We start from the raw sequence: 24,054 nt of genomic DNA on the forward strand, positions 1-24,054 counted from the left end.
TGTGCTATACATAAGCTACAATGCACTTTCGGGAAGGCCCAGAGTGCCTTTCAAGTTCAACACCATATTATCTCTATTTAGCAGTATGTACAAGTAAAGTTATTATTATATACATTCATTCTTTCAAACATATATATTTTAAAGTTGTTGCCACTTATTTATCGTGATTTGTACAACACTGTGTTTGGCTCGATGAGCAGAAGGGTTAGACACATAAAGCTTTTTTTACAAAGACATGCTTGCAAAACAGCAACATCTTGTGCAGGAAAGCGGCAAAAAAATGATATTGCGAAAACACGCTAGCATGCGGAGAAGTGAACAGCTGCTTTATAGTAGCCGCAAAGCGCACCACAATAAACATTGATCTTTTTAAACAGGTCTCTACTTCACCAATTAAGCCGTCATAATACAAACCACGGGAAAGACAGCTTTCCGTTTTTCGACAAAGCACACTCCCTGACACAATTTCCATTGCTCCACAGAGTGTCGATAAGCTCACTCTAACGGACTTACAAATACAAAGTTTTCCAAAACTCATGCCTCAAGCTATGGGACCCAACAACATGCATTTACATAATACCTTTCTGCTGCGCTGCCCCAACACAAATTACACAAACAGCTGACTGTCCCTGCTGTGAGTACTGTCTTCCTTGCGGAGATGAATGAACTTTACCGTGAGTGTGACAGACGACTCCAACGAGGTCCACTGCAGTCACCCTCGGCCGGGTTCAGTAATATAAAATTCACATCGGGCGGCAGCCATCAAATGCCCCACAGCAGACTGGGCAAACAGAAACGTGTTCTACAGTACTCCACATAATAAGTATCAAGGTCATGGTGTTACTATGAAAAATGTGCAAGTTCTGGAAAGGTGCAGTCTAGTGTGATGATAAATCGACTCTGTGATACACACTCAAGTGAACAGATGAACCCACAGGACTGATTTATCAGTTGAATCTCTACTGTGGAAGCATTGAAATGGAAACCAAAAGCTAACTTAAACACTGACTGTTAAAAAACTGAAATATATTGGTATGTTAACAGCACTTCAGTGCTGCATATCTGTAGCCATGCACGTTGCGCGTTCTTAAAACTGATATGCAGGTAAATAAATGAAAACTACCATACATAGAGACCTGCCACTAATACAGTCAGAGGGCAAAGGTTGCAAACTTGGCTTTAAAAAATGCAAACTTTGTAATCGTTTGCACTACAAACGAAAGCAAAAAGTGATTATAAGCTCTCCCCAAACAAATATATTAATTGTGCTGCTCTGACCATGCACAATACTTATATGTATGAATTTTATCTCTGCCAAACTTGTTTTTCAACAGCAGAATGCTTTCCTAATAACATACTGCTAAACATGGATAAATGTAGGTGCATAGATTTCCCTTTTTACTTGAGGGTAAACTTGTTAACCTTCCTTATTTGAGGTCTAAAAGAAACTGCCACACAGTGAGAAGCTTACGAAGAATCAGGCACAAGTGAAAGCTTGCCCAGGGTCACACTAGGGGTAAAGTGTGAAATCTGGGAATGGAAGCAATATCCCTGCCACTACAAGCAAAAATATGTGCCACCCTGCTACATATGCCATGCTAACATCTCTCTAGTTAATTTGCTCAAATTTCCATCTTTCTTCCCCTCATGAATCCACATTTCAATGTTCTTACTTGTCTAATGTATGACTTTTTTACTTATAAATCAATTGCTCAAATCACACACTGAGCTCTGTTTTCCTCTACGACTTACTTCCTCAACATATTTGCATCCCTCTAAGGTAGTGTGAGCCACACAAATCATGAACGTAAATAACGTTCAAAGATTCTCTTATTGCCACATTTTCCTTTCAATAACTTTTCTTGCGTCCTTTCTGTTTCTTACCTCTCTCATCAGCTGGCAGTCTCCTGCACCAAGGCTTGTACACAAACATTGCAGAAATGGCTTAACTTCGTAATGTGTGAATAAAAGCAGATTCATAGTCTGCTGAACTGTTTGAACAGATAGAAATTTCGCAATGTGAGAGCTGGTGCGTGTACAGTGATTCAAGAATAATTTGCGCCAGAACAGTACTCAGTGCGCCGGCGCGAAGTCTTCCGCTTTCTGTTTCAAGCCTTAGCCCCACCCTTTCACATGTCGTCACATTGTGCCTGGCACTGCCTGCAATAACTGCTGAAAGGCGAGGGATAATAAACGGCGAGTCTTTGAATTGTTAATGGGTTTCATGTTCTTGTCACACGGAGGGTTTGTTCCCTTTCATAAACTCGTAGCCAGTAATGAAAGTGCACGTACACGGAGGGGCCCCCACCCCACTCTCTATCTAATCCGAGATCTTGGGCTTGAGGATGTGATGAGGGCCCCCTGCAGCTCGGCCCCCCCCCCCGCACTGCGGGGGCTGCGGGGGCCTGTGTTACGCCCCTGATGCTGCTACCTCCTTCCTCACACAGTAATTACCATCCACATCTTACTCCTCAGATACTTCTTGTGTCTGGTGTGTCCGGTGTGTGTGGTGGTGTAATGGCTACATCACTGTGTGCCACTGACACATCAGGGGGCGGAGGTGGTAGGGCTGCATCACTGTGTGCTATTGGCACATCAGGGGTCGGACATGTGTGTATTAAAGTTCCTGCAGCAGTTATCTGGGACAGGCTCAGTGGCAGCAATGGCAAGATGACGAACTGCAAGGCATGGAAGAACCCAGCTACATCTCGCTGGTGTTCAGTAGTGGCAGCCATACTTCCAGCCTACATCTGCTCCATGGTCTCCATTGTCCTGCGCATCTGTGCTAACTCTGTGTTGTCATCACTGGTGCCTGTCTGACTAGACAGTTCTTGTATCTGAGTAATGGCCCCAGGGTTTTCAGACAAGGATTGGTGGGGGCATGGTACGGACAGTGGGTGTACGTTAGGGATTGTAAGTGGTCCCAAATGGGACTTAGACACCCACGTATGACATTGAGTTTGGCTGCCATGAGCTCGAAACCCACCCGCAGCTGATCAGCCATCTCCTCCTGACAACCCAACACACGGCGTTGGAATTCCATGTGTTGTTCGGGGGGGTCCTGGGAGACAGCCGTGGTGGTGTGTGTGTCTGAGCATATGTGCAGGTTGTACTCTTCATCACCACTGATGAGATTTGTGGTTTGCTCTGCAGTAGGTGTTGATTGTCCCTCTGCAATGTAAAGGGGAACTGCAGGTTAACAGTGTCTCCCATGTATATTGACACTTTGCAGATGTTTACATACAGACTGCATGACAATGTACATTGTGACTGTATTGGTGGAGCTGGCTATTTGATGGCAGTCAGTGGGAATTTCGGCTATATTAAGGATGTGTTATTGTACTTGTACATTATCGTCACATAGTGTCAGGCAATGCCAGATGTGAGTGGCCAGTTACTATGCACAAACGTAACCTGTTGTGGTCTCTGTCATGTGGTGTAGGTGTTGCACATTGTACCACATTGCCGTCAATGTTGATGTGCTGTGATTGCTGTGTGTGTGTGTGCCGCATTGTGTGAGAGTCGCCCCTGCAGCTCTGATTTTGCAGACCCTTATCCCTTTGAGTCAGTGTGCCTTTGAATTGTGTGCTTTTCGGGGGCTGAATTGTTTGCGACTTGGGTCATTTGTGCTCTTGGACAGATTTTGTGGTCTTGTGCATTGTTTGTCTGCTGATGTGCAATTAACGTCATGGGTTGTTGGTGCACTTAGATGTGTCAGAGTGTGACCTGCTCCTTTACGGATGTGATCCACACTGGGCCACCTCAATGTTGAATCGTGCACAATATAACGTATTGCGACTGCAGCCATGCTATCGGTCATGCATAGTCAGTGGGGCTCACACAGCTGCTGCGCTTCTGGATTCTGCACATGTGCATGGATAGGTTGTGTTGTTGGTTATATGGAGGGGTCCCATATGTGCACATGGTCGACAGAGGCCTACTTGGTGTTTGTATGTATGCTGCAGTGTGCCACGGGTATCAGGGACATGTTCCACTACCATTGTGCGTGTGCAGTGTGTTACACATGATTGTGTATGTGTGCCATTGTGTCCATCCTGCCCCATTCCCCCAGTCCCTGGTCGTTACTCACCCTGTTGCTGTTGGGTCAAGTCATTTGGAGCTGTGTCCTGACCCCCACCTTCTGCCACCCTCTCCACACTGGTGACTGTGGCCACCATTTCCTTCAGTTCATCCAGCTCCTTCTGTGGTGCAGGACTCCCACCTCCAGTCGCCGTTGCTGCCTTCCTGTTAGCGGCGAGTTTCTGTTTGGTCTGGCTTTGCACATCATGCCAGCGCCTCTTTACCTTCTCCATTAACCTCCTCAACACTCCAACTGCATTGACATTGTTGACAATGGTCTGCCATATTTCTGTTTGGGTTGCCAGTGCCGCAGTGGAGGTGACAATCAGTTGTTGGTAGTGTTCTGTCACCTCGGTGACGATGATCCGGTCTTCCTGCAGACTGAACCCCATCTTCCTCTTCCTCTTTTCCTTGCCCTTCCCTGAACACGGGGTTGCTGGCTGGTCCTCCATGGGGCTTGTGGGGTTCGGGTTGTCCTCTGCACTCGGTCCGGTTGCATCCATGGTGCAACGCAGTTTGATTTTGTTTTGGTGTGTTTTTTTTGCTGTGTAGTGCATTTTCCCGCATGAAGCGTGGGAATTGCAGGCCTGTCGCTGGTTGTCGCTGATTTTGGTATCGCGGTTTGGGGCATTGCAACTTTTATGGCGTTCTTGTTTCACATTTTTTGTTTGTCGCGTTGATTTTTACTCAGTCATTAGGTGCATTATCCTGCGACTATCGCATGGTGCTGCCGGGTTGGGAATTGGACGTTAAGACGGTGTTATTTTCTCGCGATAGACTGAGATATGCAAAGTTGCGTTAAGCTAAATTTGCAATGGTTATCATACGTTCTTGAGAATATACCCCACAGTATTTTCAGTTTTATGATAGACCTTCGGGCACTGGTAACCTATTAGCGGTTAGCAGGCCTGCACAGAGAAGGAATTTGCTTTGTTGCATCTAGAACCTTTTAACAACGAAAACAGCAAAAACAATCCCTGAGACCGCATGGAGTAATAATTCCTTATTCAGGAATTGAATTTGAGCAGCTGCAGGCACCAAAGGTGAGTTTCCTCCCTTCTCCGTGCCTGTCTTTTTTCACGGGGTACTTCAAGCAGTTATTGAAGTATACTAGCGTCTGACACTGCAGGTCACAAAAACAGAAGTTTTAATCCAATTGATTAAGGAAGTTGAACTCGGAACAATTAACAACTGGTGCGCTGCGAGCATGAAGATTTATAAATATGAGTGCATCAAAACGAGTTTCAAAATCCATACTCTTCGTCTGAATACCCAAGCCCTGCCTGTTTGACTTTTTTCAGAAAACATGAACATACTGGAACCTTTGCCCGGCTGACTGCAGCCTTCTTTGTAAAATCATCTGTTTGTTGTTTAAGTGAGGGACGTCGGAGTGCTGAAGAGACACCCTTCGATTCCCAAATGTATTTTAATCTGGACAATTTTATAACCTGGCTGTAGCACTCTTAGGAATGAGTTGTCTATGCTGATGTGAATGCCGTGGCCAGTTGCTCGCAAAGCAGCAGCGCAACCTCACCAGTATCAGCCATTCTCACAGCTTAGTTGAAAAGAGGAAATAGGTGGTGAACGGTCTATAAATGTACCTGTTCGATGTTCAATTGCTTCCAGAGCCGTGAGGGTGTATAAGATTTGAAATTGCACTCCACTGACCATTATTTTGATACAGGCAGTAGTTGGCAGTGCAGTGGTACATGCATTGTTTTTGTATTTTACTGATCCTTAGTTTTTGAGATTCGCCTGTGCAAAGGAGAGAGCTGGTAGCTACCAAACATAATTGAACGGAGTTATGCCTGTGTATTTTTCTACATTTCTGATGGCAACAGCAAGCAACCCTAACCTTTGCTCTACCCTCTGCACTTTAAAGACAGAGGGTAGAGAGACTCCCAAACAAGGTAGAGAAAGGAAAAGCGCTATGAAACCATGATATATGTGTGTTTATATATATCTATATATACATGTTGTTTTTTCCTGTTTTATGAGCATTTCCATAGTACTCAGCTATTTTGTATCTAAGGTTTTTTTTTTTCCTATGCATACGTTCTGTCCCTTTCCAGAAATCCATTGTCGCCAGGAAACAAGGTGAAGAGCTTGGGCAAAGGGATTACAGCAATGTTCTCTTTATAAGTGGTAGCTCTTGTGCTCCTGATTGACTGTTTGAAAGTGTTAGCTAAAATGTATCCTTTTTCAGTTTCTTCATGTTTACAAAAAAAACAGGAGGTACCACTTCTTGTCTACCACCTACAAAGTGCATTATGCCAGTAGGAATGTTGGCCATACAGATCGACACATTTCAATCTACTGAGTGTGTGCCAATGGGTTTGTAACAAGTTTGTTGTGTCCACAAATGGTAAGTTGGAAGGAATGTAGGAGAGCAAAATTAAAAGCCTTGCAAAAATGATGGTAGTTTGATACTCTTAGCATATTGCATTAGCTATCAGACCCTGGACTAAAGCTAAACTTAACCAAAACCCTGTTTGTGGCAAATGTCAACACGCATTGTTTTTATTTTTATTTTTCAGTTCAGAACTATACAAGTAGGAATAGTACTCATGATTAAGATTGCAACTGGTTTGGAACGCTCAATCTTTAAACCGTAGCAGAGCAGTAGGCCAATTGTAATCTAATAATGCAGAAATGTTAGTTTGGTTCTTTTTGGTACTTAATAAGAGGGATGGGTCCATGGGCTACAGTATAGCATATGTGAGAAATTGAGTTGTTGGCTGAGGAGTGTGAAACCCTACTCAAGTAACAGCCACTATCTTTGTTATGGTGAACCACAAAAAGAAATTACATTAACCTGTGCTTAATGCCAGGGATGATAGTCTTTGCTGTCCTGGTAATTAGAAAACACATAAAAAAATTATAAATAAAATGTAAAATGAACAGTTGTTTCTCGTGACTCACACATGCTTTAGAAGATGAATGCATAAGGTTTGTCTAAAGGACTGTGGCTGGTGTTTCCGCACAGTGTGGGTGTTTGGATGTATAGACAGAATGTGGTGAGGGGATCCCTGAAGCTTCAAATGATAATTTTCATTCCAGATGTTTGTAACTAGTACAAAAAAATTAAAAAGCAGTTACCTAAAACACAGAACTGTTTGAGGGTCAAACATGATGTAGGCCACTTGGCAGTAATGAATTTATGCACCATAGTGGCTTGTGGTTGTTATATGTGATTCCTCCCGTTTCCATGTAATGTTGAGAGCTCTGACTGCAACGAGTGGGTATCAGGAATTCTATTCTTTCCCTGATTTCTGGCATGTATTCCCCTAGGTCTTTGAATAGATTTGTATATATATATATATATATTGTTTTTGAAAATAAATTTCAGGATCTGTGGGTCTCTCAATCTCTTTTCTACTCCTAGTGAGAAGGTAGGTCTTATCCTTCAATAAAGAGCTGTCAAAGGTAGTTGGGTATAAACCTTGGGGGAGTGCAGTGATGAAAGTGGGCCTTTGTCTCATTAGATCAGGACCCCATCCTGAAAAATTCTTCAGCACACAGATCACTGCCCAGCTGTCTCCAATAGTTCTCCATCAGGAGATGTGATTCACAGTTGGGAGGAAAGATCTTTCTTCTTGTAGTCAATGCTTGCTGAAATTCAGATCGGGCATTATATCCGGTTTTCAGTAGTGCTAGTTGGGGATGTGGGTGGAGACAATAGAGGAAGTCTGTGGGGCCAGTAGATGAAGTGGTGCGGCCAGGGAAGTGGGTGTGGCCTCACCCCCCAAAAATCGAGAACCTGCATTTATTATTTTACAAATTAAGCACTGACTAAAGCATGTGTTTTCGAGTCTGAATTTGCTGCATGCACCAAGCAAAAGGCGGACTACATGAGGCAATAGTCAATGTTGAAAGCATAGTGCTTCCCACAAGTCTGTCTGCCTGCTTGCATTTCTTAAGTTAAAACCTTTGACTCATTTCAGACTCATCCCTTTCATTTTAGCTTCCAGAGATCACGTTTCTTCATTTCCGTTTACTTGAACAAAAGTTGGCACGAGGTGCAAAGTATGAGGTGAGAGTTCGCTCCAAGCCAAATGGGAAGTACTTTAAGGGCAGCTGGAGTGAATGGAGTAAATCGGAGCACTTCAAAACCAGTGACGAGGTCCCCGCACAGGAAGGTACAGTACATGTTGTTTATCCATGTATTTATGCTCTTCTGTGTTTTTCAGTATGTTATTGCAACAGGTCCCACAACAAAACCACAAAATTCTGGGCCGACAAAATGGATAGCAGATCTGAAAAGGGGAAAAAAAAAACAGCAATTTTCACACCGACAAGTCGGTGATAATGGCTTTGCAGTTATGGTGAGGAAGCACTTTTCGTGGAAAAAAGTGTGTAGTGTTCTTATTACTACTTAGTCTTTCTTCCCTGTTCCTGGCAAATGCACCTCCATTATGTTCTTTAATAGAATATTGCTAGTTTAGAATGTTTAGTATTGAACTTAATGTCAGTTGAATCTGCTTACTGAAGGATGAGGTCTCTTGTGAAGAAGATGCAATAAAGACCTACAATCAAACTTACAGCCTGCTGTCTTTTCTAACTATTTTGACATTACTTCATTTTGGTGACGATTGGACATCTACCCACCAACAAGAGACCTCAACTCAACCATTTTTTTTTAAACTGAAAAACTCTCTACCTTACTGTCTTCGTCTAAGCTGTTCTGGACATCTCAGCCAAATAGCTTCGCTGGCTCTCTGCCTGACACTGAGCGGATTTTCACCCGTAGTCAACCAGCGGTGGAGAGGTGTTGTGTCTACCTCCGTGGGCAGTGTTGAAGAGCTGCTGGGCGGTCTTGGAGTCACGAGACAGGACGGAGGTTTCTGCTTTTGAGTGCGGGGCTATTTTCAAGATCACTGATCGGTTCCGCCTTGGTTGCCGTGTCAAAAGATTTATTTTGACGGCCTTCTCATCTCTGTAAGTTGTTGCCTAGCAACCCCAATCTCCTGACCCCGCTGCCTCTTCTCTACGTCACTAGCCTACCGTTACCTAGGGAACCGTGACGCTACCTCTCTTCCTCCGCGACATCTCCAGCGTGATCTCAACGTCACCACATCACGTCAGAAGCGTCACAGGCACCATTTTGGAGCTTCACTCGTCGGCTCCAGGCGGCGTTCTTCAAAGTGCAGTCTTCCTGTCACGCTGATCTTCAGAGCGGTTCCTGAGCCATCTACACTCTTAGGGTACATTTCTTTACTACGTTGACTTGCACAGCATGTAGCAGGTCAAATTCAGTTGTGTACTTGTCGATACAATACATAATTCAACACGCTGATTTGCACAGATTTAGCAAGTCACGAATACAACTAAAGTACATTTTACTCTCTACGCTGACTTGCACAGCACATAGCAAGGAAGATTCATTTGTCCACGCTACTATTTTGTTTCAAGTGCAGTTTACTCTTGACGCTGATCTTCACAGCTGTTTACACATCAGCCTCCTCTTTGAGATACAGGTTGTTTACCACGCTTATCTGCACAGCACAGAGCAGATTCAACTCAGTTTTGTTATCCACTATACGTTATTGTTTGAGGTGCAGTTTATTCTTTACACTGATCTGCACAGCTGTTTACACATCAGTCTCCCATTTGAAATTCTGATAATTATCTACGCTGATCTGCACAGCACATAGCAGATCGACTACTTTTACTCATCGATCTCACTCTGGTCTACATGTAGTCCGTATTGGTTTACAAAACTGCATATATCCTTGTCGGTTTCACTTAGACAAAGCGGTTAGATTTCATTTGTTAGTACTCTTTTAACTCTTTCTTTTTTACTCAGTCCATTGTCATGCAGAACGTCACTGCTCCTCCTTTCTTCCTTTCTTTCTTTCTGAACCTGGGGATCCTGCCATACCCTGGTTAAAATGGAAAAAAGTTTTCGCCCACTATGCAAGGGTGTGTGGTACGTCCTTGAGTGCAGAAAGGAAAAATTCATTGTTCATGCATTGCTTAGGCTCTGAAGGCCAAGAGGTTTTTGAGCACCTTCCCGATATGTTGGTTGGTGAAGGTGATTCACTCAATGAGTACGAGATTTGTATTAAAAAAATGGACTTGCACTACCTTCCAAAAATGAGTATGGTTCTAGAACGTTTTCACTTCGGGAAGAGAGCACAAAGACAAGGTGAAACTGTTGAACAATATGTTTCTGTTTTACGCAAGCTTGCTTCAACTTGTTCATTTGGTAAAGTTTAGATGAGAGGCTTAGGGATCAGCTCATGTTAGGTTCTTCTATAGATAAAGCTAAAGATAGCCTGTGGCAAAAAGACAATCCAATGTGAAGGTAAACACCCAGGCTATCAGTTAAACAAAAACCAGCTATGTATTCAACTGCATAATTCCCAATGTTAGAAACTTAAACCATAACACAAACAAACGTAATGATATCAAAAATAGTATTTTTTAATAAAAACAAAGATAAATCTATACAATGTAAATATACAGTTATAATGGATTATTGATACAAAAGTGATGAATTTCCTAATTAAAGAAAACATAAATTTAAAACATGTTAGACGGACACTAATACATATCCTTTCCACAGTTATTGTGGCTGTTGGGTTTGAGTCAACGCGTTTCGACACGTCGTGGTGTCTTCCTCAGGACAGTTTATACGTTCAGCCAATATGTCTACAAAGAACAAAATACTATTAGTTTTTATATATTTGTTTAAAAGTTCAATGTCATAGTTTATAGTTTCATGTTAGACAGTCAAAATTGATGATTGATGTCAGTGAACCTAAAGATCTGTATCCATTTTGTGGTATCTGGTTCATTTCAGTTTAACATGGGAATATCGATTACATTCATTGTTTGACTTTGAGTGTTCTATAATACATAGCATAGCATAGTGCACATAGTATATATTTATACATTAGAGGTGACGTAGGGAGAAAAGGCCTAGACAAATGCAATTTATATGATATCGAATGTTTTTGTCTAAGATTTATAAATATTTTGCTGTTGATATTCATTAGAGAGCTGATTCACATTTTGATTTAATAACAATGATTTTTTAATATTACACCTTCTATCTCAAGTAGGTAAATAGAACCCAGATTAAAGTTTAAGAAAAGAGTAGATAAGTAAAAGAAACCTACAGAAAAGGGTAACAACAAGGATCATTCATTTATTTCTTATAAGGGTTCGGGTATTAATTTGGACCACACCTAAAGACTGGTATCCTAGCTTCTATTAGCTCATGTTTCTAGTACTGCATCTCTATCCGTAACAGTACCTTTTTACATATGAACTACTCATAAGTGAGTTCCTATTTTTATTTTACCAAGATAATAGGTTTCCTATAACTTTACCTGACTGTGATCTTTCTTCAAGATTTGTCAGTCAAAACCTTCAATTAAAACCAGACTGATTGAGGCACCGTTATTTTCATTCCCTAAAAACCGGCATGTGTAACCTGCAAGAGAGATAATTACATATTTCTTAAACACCCTTCTATTTAATATTTTATATATAGAGCATGATAGAGAGCGGCATCTGCTCATCCACATAATCTTTTTTTGTTATATTATCTACCTTAATTTTAAGGGTTCACTGCTTCCATCTCAAACAGGCTGTATTTCTACCACACTGTGGTTATCTTCATTAAAACGAGTTTCCTCTAAACTATAAATAAAACCAACTATTCGTCATAATAAGTCATAGAAGTTTTCCAGTGATGCAAAGCTCAACTTACAGTAGCATCTTTCCTCACCTTATTAGAGAAATGGAAACATCGATAGTACAATATAAAAACCCATCGGGCAGTGGCTAGGTAATTTTCAGCCCAAATCCGTAATGTCTTTAGGAAATTCAAGCTTCCTGCGTAGAGCGGCAACTGTTTAAAGAAAGTGAAATACCGCACATGTTTATCTATTAGGGCAAGTATTTTTGCAACCCGCTTTTAATAAAGTCTCCTCGGGTCAGTAAAAACGGCCTATCTTCATACCTTGAAAGAGTCTTGTTTCCAACAAGCGGACCGTTAGGGGTTCCCGCTGTTAGAGACAGCGCTGCCTGAAAGGCGGGTTTCCTCGTTCGTTCCCTTTTCCCTGCGGGGACCACTTGAAAATGATAATGCGCGTTCACTCGTAGACGGGCTCTATTCTTTTAGTAGAGTACCTGAGAGGTTCAAAGTGAAACTTACATCAGTTTATGGGCTATTCTATTACTATAACTTAAAGCTATTACGAGCGAGGGGAATCATTTCTTTTCTCACTCACCTTACTCGCGCTCTTTCTCCCTCTGGGGATGGTCCAATCAGCGGGCGGCTTGTAACGGCAGGAATCCGAGGGATTCACAAGCCGTAGTTCTATTGGTATTTATACTCTGACTTGTTCGCCTCATTATTCTAGAACTCCTCCCATGTTTAAAGCTGTAACTACCATTTTACCCCTGAGATTCATTTCAGACACAGAGAAGGTGAAAACAACCGATTCTTTTTGCATAACGAGAGAGCACAAAGACAAGGTGAAACTGTTGAACAATATGTTTCTGTTTTACGCAAGCTTGCTTCAACTTGTTCATTTGGTAAAGTTTAGATGAGAGGCTTAGGGATCAGCTCATGTTAGGTTCTTCTATAGATAAAGCTAAAGATAGCCTGTGGCAAAAAGACAATCCTTCACTTCAAGATGTAATCACCACATTGAAAATGCAAAAGCATTCCAATGCGTGTGCAGAGACCATTCGCAAAAACAGTGATAATAGCAAAAATCCGACCACAGAAGTGAAAGAAATAAAAGCATCCACTTCAGACACGCCAAGTAAAGTTCCTCAACTAGACGCTGCTGTCTCCTCAAAATCTATGCCCTCTGGCATTAACACAAAATCTTCTACTGGCAAGTGTTATCGTTGTGGTAATACGGGCCATGTCACTAAGTTTAAAGACTGTCCTGGGTGGAAAGCAATGTGTTCAATTTGTAGATGGAACGGTCACTTCTCAAGTTGTTGCAGATCCAACAGAAATAAAAAAAAAATAAGAGAAGTAGACATCTACAAACAAAATGATGAAGATTTCGTTGTCTGTCAGGTTGATAATATGACAGCTGAGGGGCCCATGGAAAAAGTTCTTATCAATGAAAGCAGTGTTGATATGTTTTTTGACTCAGGTGCCAAAATTACATTAGTACCCAAAACTTTTTATGAAAATAATTTACTGCAAAAGGTCAAACTGCTTAAGCCTGACATTGTTCCAAGAGGGTACGGTGGTCAAATTATAAATCTGTTAGGATACTTTATGGGCACAATAGATTTTAAGGGAAAGATTACTGCAAGGAAAATGTACGTGTCAATGAAAGAAGATTCTCTGATTAGTTGGGCGCATCAACGAGATCTTGGTGTCTATCTAGATCCCAATGAGGTCCCCTAAGTACGTCTAAGAGAACTTCCTAATGTTGCTTCTGTTTCAGGCTATAATGATTGGGTAAAGAAATTTCCCAAGGTCTTTGGTAAACTCGGGTGTCTTAAGAAATACCTACATCTCATCAAATTAAAAAGGGATTCCCTACCTAAAGTAGCCAAAGTCAGAAACGTCCCACTCTTAGTTAGAGATAAAATAAAAAATTAGTTGAATAAACATTTGGAGAGTGGGTCATCCAAGAATTTGAAGTTACAGAGTGAATATCTCCAGTAGTTATGGCCCAAAAGGCCAACGGAGAGGCAAGACTATGCATTGATAAGAGAGAGCTCAATAAAGCTGTAGTAGTCGATCACTATCCCCTCCTCAACATAACAGAAATGTTGTCCTCATTAAATGGTGCCACCCACTTTTCAACACTAGATTTGTCATCCGCCTATCATCAGGTCAGACTCCATCCCTCTTGTCAAGACTTAACAACTTTTGTCACACCATTCGGCACCTACAAATTGCTCAGGATGCCTTTTGGCTTAATTTCAGCAGCCTCAGTGTTCCAAAGGGTGATGGAAAACATTCTGATTGGTATTGATGGTGTCAAAGTCTACCAAGACGATGTCCTTGTCCATGGTGTGACTCAACAAGAACATGACGTGAGAATAAGTGAAGTCTTATCCAAGTTGGAAGAATCAGGTCTCACTCTCAGGTTGGACAAGTGTACATTGATGTGAAAGAGATTGAGTATCTTGGGCATTTGATTTCAGGATTAGGTATCAAACCTAAACCTTCCTTAGTGGAGACTATTACCCATCTCAAGTATCGTGAGAATAAAGACGAACTGATTAAATTCTTAGATATGGCTGAGTTTTACAATTAATTTGTTCCTGGGTTTGCTAAAAAAACAGAAAAAATCAGGGCTTTATTAAGAAAGGGGCGTGAATTTATCTGGGATAAGTCTTGCTGTGTAGAATTTGATTTAATCAAAGATTGTTTAAATAATGCACAAAGTCTTTCAAGTTTTGATCCCACTAAAGAATCTTACATAATGACAGACGCCAGTAGTAAAGGACTTGGCGCTGTCCTTTTGCAAAGTGGTGAAAAAGTAGATAACACTATTTTATTCATCTCAATGCCACTTAGAGGAGCTGAGTGTAACTACTCGGTAGTAGAAAAAGAAGCTTTGGCTGTCTATTGGGCTGCTGTAAAACTTTAAAAATTCTTATGGGGTAAGCGCTTTACTGTAGTTTCGGACCACAAACCTCTGAAAGAAGTGTTTCAGAAAAAAGGCAATGATTGTGTCTCCCACAGAATAAGAAAATTGGTGGTCGCATTACAAGACTTTGAGTTTCAGGTTTCATATTTGCTAGGAACTAACAACATTCTTGCAGATTGTTTATTGAGGCTTAGTGGTGATACAGCTTCTGATAACAGTGAAGATGATTCTTTTATGGGCGAGGATTCTTCTGAAGATCTGAAAATTTGTGTTGTAACTGAGGGTGTTGTCACAGAAGAAGAATGGATTATAAGTCTGAGAGACGATTCTGTTTTACAAAGGGTGGTCTGTTTTGTGCGTGATGGCTGGTGTGAGAAACGCGAGTGTGATGAGGAAATAAGAGGTTCCTGGAGTGTTAAAGAAGAATTGTCCATACACAATGGGTTGCTATTCAGAGGAAGTAGACTTGTTCCGCCTTAGAATTTGCGTCAAAAGTTGATTGAGAACGCACACACTAGTCATATGGGCATCGCTAAAACATAAGAAAGGATTAGAGAAGCTTATTGGTGGCCTGCAATGGACACCCAGATTGAACGGTCTGTGCATTGTTTTCCCCAATGTTCTATCAGTGACAAGATTCTCAAGTGTAGAACTCAGCCCATACTGGTCAGATAACAAGCTACTGGTCCTTGGGTAGACATTGCTCTGTACATCTTGGGGCCTGTTCAGGTCAAGACTCAAGATCGGTAAATTCTAGTTTGTGCTGACATGTTTTCCAGGTGGCCTATCATAAAAATAGTCAATAGTGTGGATTCCTCTGTAGTAATTGCCTTTCTTGATGATCTTTTTGCAAACAAAGGTTTGCCAAGTTCAATCTTGACAGACAATGGGGGACAATTTACCTCTCTTATTGTGGAACAATTTTTAGTTGAGAGGGGTGTTACACATAAGCGTGCTGCTCTATATCACCCAGAATGCAATGGGGTTGTTGAAAGGTTTGTCAGAGTTCTCAAGGAAGCCATGCAACTAGCCCTTGTGTCTAGCAGTAATTGGGAAGAAGCAGTTAAGAATAAAGTTTGTGAATACAGGTTCACCCCTCATTCCTCAACGGGTGTTTCACCTTTTACCTTGTTTAAAGGAAGGTTGGCTAACACTCATCTGAAGCCTCTTTGGGTTACCGCAAAAATGGTAGAAGTAGGTGGAGTGGTTGATAGTACGGTTGATTGGAAGGATCGTGAGTTAGGAAAAATGAATAAGAGGAAAATGGTCTTTGATGCTAGAAAAGCTGTAAAAAAGACTGTGGTCAAAATTGGTGACTGGGTCAGAATAAAACTCCCCGAAAGAAAATTTGGCATCTCAAAGTTCAGCCAACCACTTAAAGTAATCAAACTTTTGGGGTATGCAGTCAGAACGCAAGATCATAAAGTATGGAACCTCAATAGGATTGCCAAATGTTCTCCTAAATGTTCCAAAGAGAATTCCTCTTGTACCTCTGCTATTCCATCACAATATGATGTGGGAAGACCGTGCAGGCAGAAGAGATTTCCTCTTCGTCTCCAAGATTGTATATAGTGTGTTTATTTTACCACATTCTTGTTTAACTCACGTTTATCTTCTTTCTTTGTTATGATAAGAAGGAGGTGATGTAGTGTTCCTATTACTACTCAGTCTTTCTTCCCTGCTCCTGGCCCATGCACCTCCATTATGTATGTTCTTTAATAGAATATTGCTAGTTTAGAATGTTTAGTCTTGAACTTAATGTCAGTTGAATCTGTTTACTGAAGGATGAGGTCTCTTGTGAAGAAGATGCAATAAAGCTACAATCAAACTTACAGCCTGCTGTCTTTTCTAACTATTTTGACATTACTTCAAAGTGTTATTATCATTGATATAGCACTGGCGATGCTCGACAAAGCTGCACCATATTTTCCAATGAAATACTATAAGTGACAACGTTTAGGCATGTTAAGCTTTGTGCACATCTGTGCAAGGGGAGTAACAGGGGTGATCCAAAAAGTTATATTTTCAACTCAAGCAGAAAAAATTGCTGCTGCTTATTACACAAATACCACTGAAAGGATTTCCCCCAAACTTGACATGAAACTAGAGCTTTACTTAGAAGAGTGCCTAAGCTTGCTGTGGTTAAATATGTTCAGCAGCTTTTTAAAAATGTGTCTTACAAATAGGCGTCAAGCAGGCTGGGGGTTCTTTATATCTTTACCATTAACTGATGGGTCCTCCGTGAAACCGATACTTTGATCCTCCAAGGATAGTGAATTTCAAAAATTAAGAAAAAAATCCCATTGAAAGGGAGCATTATTTCCCTAGACCGAATGCAGGATTCACAGACCGAAAGGATTTGAGCATCCGAGTAATCTGATTGGCTGGTAGCAAATGAAGATTTTGTGTTGACAACTTTGAGGTTGCCATCCTACTGCAGCTTCAGGAGAGCGATGGCCATCTTCTTCCCGTCCCTCCTACTCGATTCTGTTGGTGAGCCCTCAGATGGTCCATGCTCCCAACACTAAAGCCAAAAGTCCACAGCCTGAGTTGGGTGCGTATGATGTTGGGTTAGGGCTTGGCTGCACCCCAAGGTCCATGGTAAAACCGTGCAGCACACAAAGGAGGAGAACATAAAAGTGATGTGTGGGTTGCTTGACATAATTTCAGCCACTGATAATTACTCTGGACCACAATCCAGGTCATTGTTTTTTTGTCCAAAATGCCACTTCAGACAGGAACCAGCCATATACAAATCAGTCTTGGTTCTCCTCCCATAGGAAAAATACAGCCTGAACTGCCAGATCAGGTACCCCTGAAAGAAACGCAAGCAACACCAGATCAGTTTCATTCTATCGGGGCCTAGTTAGTATGTTGTTGCTTAAGTCCCATGGCACAGTGAGCAGGGTACTGATGCCTGTGCCCTGAGTAATCCCAATGGCTAAGATTAATTCAGAGATAAATATGCCCTCTGTGTAGATGATAATATTAGTTTGTAACTGGCCTATTTCTGCAGCTGTAAAGCAGTTAACCTTCATGAATGTACTGGGGTTTCTATTAATATTGGTCTCTTTCCCCATCAACAGTGTCTAACATGCCCTAGACTGGGCTTAGCACAGATAGCGAAGAGGGGAAAGGGGAAATGGAAATTAATGAAGACAAATTAGAGGCTCGGGCCTTTAACAAGGGATCGGGACTTTAATAGCTGGAAAAAGCGAACTACTAAGGGTTATAAGGCTATTAGAACATTCTGCCACTAGTGGGAAGAATGTTCTAACGAATAAAACAAAAGCTTCAGGGCGCACGAGGGGATGGAAGCCCGGAGCTACTCCATTGATTTCAATGGAGCTCCCAACATTCCAATGTTCTAATACTAAACAGAACACTAGACTACTGTTATTCTCTGCTCTTCCCTCAGCTTAAAGTACATGTTATTTTTTCATTTATATGGATATATGGATATTGCAGAAATGGTAAAATTCGCCAGGAAATGAGACTTAACAAGATTTGCTCTTTTAATTAATGCCCTATGGTCGAATCAAAATATAAAAGGCAAAGAGCCTTGATCTTGTTTGAGCAAAAAGCATTGTCAGCAGACTGGTCTTGTTCTGATGTCCTAAAGCAGTTGTTAATGCTCCACAATTTGACACACAGATCTAAAACAAAGCTTCACGCAGAATCTACATATAAAACTGCAGAGGCCCAAGAGACAGTCATTTTTGCACCACCTTCAGAACCTGGCAGCAGCCCAGTAGGTAGGTGCAGAGGACAGTACAGCGTCCCAACAGGAGTCCCACAATCCTAACAAGTAATATCTAACTCTCCTCCTCCAACACTAACCTCGGGTCTCTGAAGATAGCGCAAGGAGAGGTTCAGTAATTAAAAGGATGTAAGGGAAGTCTTTGAGGTGACAATGCAGAAGACATGTCAAACAGTGCTGCAAACACAAGGCTTCCAGGAAAATGTTCTTGATGTCTGGCTTGAAGAAAATCTCAATTGCAAAGCTAGGAACAAAGGTGAAAAGCAAAGCCCAAGCAGAGGAACACATGTAAAGAGCAGAGACCTCTCATTAACAGGGAGGAAAGTCAGGCACTTAGCTTCACTCTAAGTGTGGCTGCTAAATACTCTAGGATCGTCGAATCCTGCAGTAGGTCCTTGAATCTCTGGATCCTGCAAGGATACTCAAATCCTGCCACTCTGATGAACTCAGCCACGGATTTTGGGATGTTGGGGTAACCACTGGGTAGCCCTGCATGGCAAATCTCTGAGCAAGGGTGGTAGCAGTAGACAATAATGCTCTAGACCAGAAGTGGATGGGAGTGGGTGCAATCACCTGTGACAAACTAGGACATCATCTGACAGACTTTAACAAAATGACCACACCTTTCGCAGTACTTATATAAAATCTTGGTACGTCTTTTTTCTATTCGCTCTTTTAATGTAGGGTACCTTGCAGTGCCTAATTGCATGGATTCTCAGTGTTGTTGTTGTTTAACTGAGCATATACAACACTTTTATCTTGATTTGAATTTGATTCTAATTTTATATCGTGCTTGACTGCCCATAGGAGTCTTGGCGTTGCTGCACACATTGATAAAGACCATTGACAGGATCTACTCACTGATGGTAAAGCCAAGTCTTTATAGATTTTCTAAACAATAGGAGATCTGAACAATTCTTTGGAGCAATAGGGAGAGAGTGTAGTGATGGATAATGAATGAAGTATTCAGTCCGAGTGGTAGGTAATCAGGTTTATTCCAGGTAAGTACATTAGAAGAAGATTAAAGTAATGAACTCAATAAACCCCACCAAGAGCAGGTTCATACCTGCTCAGCCTCAGGTCTCAACTGACATCAGGGAGTCAGAGAACATTCTAATGCATCATGACAATATGAACATTCCACAGGAACAAATCAGAGGTTGTGAAAGATGCAGTGAAGACACTACACATCTCCCTTTTTTACAACAGTATTAAAAAGAAGTATCAGGTGGAAACATATAAATAACAATGAACAATTAAGGAAGAGTAGCAACTAGGTAAGTAAGAAAAAGAAAAGAAAAGAAAGGAACCATTATGTGAAAGGAGAATCATCACAATTAAATACAAGAGGTGATAAAAGAAGTGAGAAATGAGTAATAGTGAAAAAAAGAAAAGGAGGTAAATTGTGAAAGTAGTAAAACAAGTGAGAAAAGAGTACTAGTGAAAAAACGCTAAGGTGGTAAATATGAAGCACTGTTTTAAACACATAAAGGATAATAGAAGGAATGGATGGAATGCAAACAAAAAGGAAGGAGAATAAGAAAGACAGCAGAATTATCTCTTTAAATGACAAGGGAGAAAACATCTTCTCCTTAAAAGACAAAAGAGAAGGAGGTGGTAAGAATGTAGACACCGAACATCACGTTGAAAGTAAAGCAAATTACACCAATTGGCCAGTTTGGTAAAATTGTGAATCAACAAACGAAGAAGTGAAAGATATAACTACGCAAAGAAATATACATGAAGAAAGGAAGTGCTCCACAGGAGAAAACATATAGAATCTCCAATAAATTAAGAAGAAAGGTGCACGAAGAGAGGAAAACCTCAGTTGCCAGTAAGAACAATAAATTCTGAATGAAATCTATAAAAAGGCGGTAAGAATCTGGCAAAATTATCACCTAAAAGCGTTAAGTGTTCAGAACATTTAAAACTCGTGAGTAATACCTATAATAATAATAAGATTTCATGAAATGTATGTCTTCGCACAAGACATTGTTAGAAGCAATTAACATATGAACATATGAAAACATGAAGCATCATGAAATCGAAAGTAGTATAACTGAATTCAGACAAAATACATGTGACAAAATACACAAACTACAATACCTACATATATTTCAAGTGTACAGTAAGTGACTAATTGTGGTAAGTGACAATGGTGCTGTACAAGGGTGACGGAGATGACATATGAATACACAAGGGAGAAAAAACATGTATTTGTAGTCAAGTCCCAGTTCTTCAGGACGTAGGTGGGGAGGACAGCCGCCATCAGTGAATCCTACAGAGTCAGAATCCAACTCACGTTGATTCTGAGCGCGACTTACTGTACTGTACACTTGAAATGTATGTAGTTATTGTAGTTTTGTATTTTGTCACATGAGAGCCAAACCTAATTTACATTGAACAGTAAAGAATTACATTTACTGTGTTATCAAAAATGTGTGGTGGTGTGTTTCTAAATATCTTTTATCTTCATAGAAATGGGTTTATTCCTTAAAAATACCCGTTTTGTATTGAATACTATACACAAATCATTTGTCATACGCGACAGAACCACTTTTGTTTACATTGTACAAGACCATGAGCGCTGTCCCAGTGCTGGGTTTACGGAACTACTGTTGGACAGAATCAACAGTCCCAGACTGTACTGAATTGTAGATAAAGGTGTGTGCCAGACATACAATCATAGTACTGTGCCTCAGCTGAGTACAAAGCACCGCACAGGTCTAGGGCTCCACTGGTGAACTGTATTGCATCTGGAGGGAAAGGACAACCCACAGGATACTGCCCTACTCTTGCAGCTCTGTTGCATCAGAGGGGAAAAACACACTCCGTGACCCTGTGCTGCTCTCTGGGGGACTTGGACTGCATTTTCCCGCTGCTCACATGCCGGAGTCACGTCCCTGGCTGCTGCAGTGGCTGTCCACCTGGGCCCTGGTGGCAGTGGCCAGCCAGGCTGGGCCGGAGGCTCCCTGCCCTTGCTCTGCCCTCTGCAACTGCGATGGGGAGGGCAGGGTGGACTGTTCAGGGAGGGGCCTGTCGGCAGTTCCCGTGGGGCTCGGCGTGTTCACAAAGGCTCTGTAAGTATTTTTCTTGTGTGAGAAGTGGATATAAAACTGTTAACCTATAACTAGTCTCACCGAATGATTTACACCAGTATATATTTAAAACAGGGTTGTGGATTACTTATGAAATTCTGTCTATTGAAAACTCTGCTATGATATGAAAGCAACACATATGTACTGATTTCAATATGACTGTCCCCTTAATGTAGTTGCAGGTCATTGTATGGTGATTCTATCAAACTTAACACTAACGTATGTCGTTGTATGTGGTTATCACACACGTGGAGTGAGTAGGTTGGGAACTCTTCAATTTTAGAACAATTGCGAAGTCTCGTTTGAGTTGTTTAAAGTGTTATTTTTACACTTTGCCTGCATTCTCCCCTGGTTCTTTTTTCTATCTTCGTCCAAGCGCAAGGAAGCACCTATAGAATGGCATAAAGCGCTACACAGATGACATACATGACATATCCTGTATGAATGCGCGAGGGGAGGGTAGCAACTTTCAAACACCCACTAAAAACGAGAAGTGGGCGCTCTTTTTCTATCTTTATCAAATGTGTTCCTCAGATGATAAGCTGGTGCTGCAAGGCATATATTAATGGCAATATAGCACTTTGTGAATTTCCGTAATATTACATTCTGTGGCTGCTAAACCTATGGTTGCAGTAGTTTATGCGACATGAAATTGATGACACTTTATGCCAGATGTAATCATATTGATGATAATGTGTACATTTTTGGTAGAACATGCATTCTATGGTTCTTGTTTGTTTCCTTTGTCAGTGAGTACCTCATGGTCCTTACGCTGTTTTCTTGTTAGGTATCGTCTGAAACTTCATATTTGGGCTACATCGTGTCGAGTGTCGTGATATTGGCAGTGGTCGAAGTTGGGAAAAAAAGTAGAGGAACTGTGGGCGGAGACTCAGAGGGCGGGGATAACCCAAGGATTGGATCAGTGGGAGGTGTCAGAGGTGTTGCCAGAATGTGCCAAACATCCCAATTTTTTGTATTTGGCATTTCACCGACCAGTTACAGCTTATTGTGTTATTTGATTCAACCAATGGACACACTTGATTATTTAAGGTTTAATAGGAGTTATTGGCATTTAAATACATTCACAAAGTGGAATATATTTCCGATCACACAATGTCCCAAATGCGCTTAAATGTGGAATCACAAGCCATTTGTCTCCAAGCCATGCAGTTTCTCCCATTAACACTTCTCCTCCCTTCTTCCACACGAGCAGTTCAAACATGTATGGCAAAATATCCTAGTTTGCAAATGTTTACTGTTTAATTATGGCTCTGCCATATTTGCCACATAATACATCATCCACTGCATAATCTTACAGTTTTAACTAATAATTTTTGTAGCTCAAACGGATAAAAAGTTACAAAAAAAGTGGATGGCCCTCTGCAAAGGTTGACTGATCACCTTTCTCACTGCTGCATTTGTATGTTACACTGATACTAATAAGGCAGAATCTTTGCAGAGACTTAACATGTGTAAAAATATCTAAATAATAAAGTATAAGAAAATCTATTGCATTACGCTGCAGCCTTTTTTTTGTTGTATAATTTAGTCAACACTGCGGCATCATTTTGTCCCCCATTGCTGCATAATTCCAGTGGCTCCAGAGCAGGTAGCACATGTTAAAAGTGCTTGTGCATGAAGCAAAGAGACTGTAAAGTTTGCAAACTTAGTTTGGTGTGTGTGCAAATCCTGTATTGCCAATCCTTGGTGAGTTGCAGCTACTACTGCTGAAACAAGGCCAATGGAGGTACCAATGGGTGAGGCGGACTGGCCTCGATGGCAGGGCCGGCTTTAGTGCTTGTGGCGCCCTTTGCAACAATGTTTGTTGGTGCCCCCAATGATCATCTACACCTCAGACTCCCTCACTACCACCCTTTAACAGTCCCCCTCAATTCTCCATAACCACACTCTTTCTCAGATGCATTTAATTTGATTTACAGCGCCATGCATACCAGTATACGTTGTCAGAGCACTTTTCATCACACACACACTACACAGAGACAATCATTTATATGTGTGTAAATCACTGTAAAGGAAATGTTACAAAGGACTACAAGGTGTAGAAGCCACATGACAACCATACTAGTAGGCAGTATAGTTTAATATCTCACTGTTCTATGTTAGGATTTTATTTTATAAACTGCAAGTAGCAAAAGGATCTCTCTGACAAAAGCAGTACCCTACTAACCTATTTAACATTATGTACACTTTGTGATCTGCATGGTACATGTTCTTTGCAGCAGGCACATTAACCCTCTGTGCTACATTTCCAGGAGTCAACCCTTTCACTAGACAAAAGTCCGATCTCTCTCTAGGAAGAACATTAATCACCAAAGTTATCATGACATTTTTAGCTGAAAATTGCTTGAGGCAAGGAAGGAAGCAGCAAGTTTTTTTTAAACCATAATATACTTGCAAACACTACGCACCCACCCAAAATAGGTACCCAGTGCGGTCAGACCGTTCGCACCGCCCTAACCTGCTCAAGGTTCATGTGACTTCAGCGACAGAGTCACAGTGACTGGATCAC

General features: G+C 41.3%; 1 protein-coding gene across 1 annotated transcript in view; it reads left to right on the forward strand.

The window, feature by feature from the left end:
• The window catches only part of IL7R (interleukin 7 receptor), a 705,075-nt gene that overhangs the window by 345,689 nt on the left and 335,332 nt on the right, over positions 1-24,054 (forward strand). Inside the window, exon 5 of the mRNA XM_078674941.1 lies at positions 8,045-8,219. Coding sequence (XP_078531067.1) covers positions 8,045-8,219 — 175 coding nt within the window. The remainder of the gene's footprint in view (positions 1-8,044; positions 8,220-24,054) is intronic.

Source organism: Lissotriton helveticus, chromosome 2_1 (genome assembly GCF_964261635.1).
Source record: "Lissotriton helveticus chromosome 2_1, aLisHel1.1, whole genome shotgun sequence".
In the NCBI taxonomy this organism is placed as follows: Eukaryota; Metazoa; Chordata; class Amphibia; order Caudata; family Salamandridae; genus Lissotriton; species Lissotriton helveticus.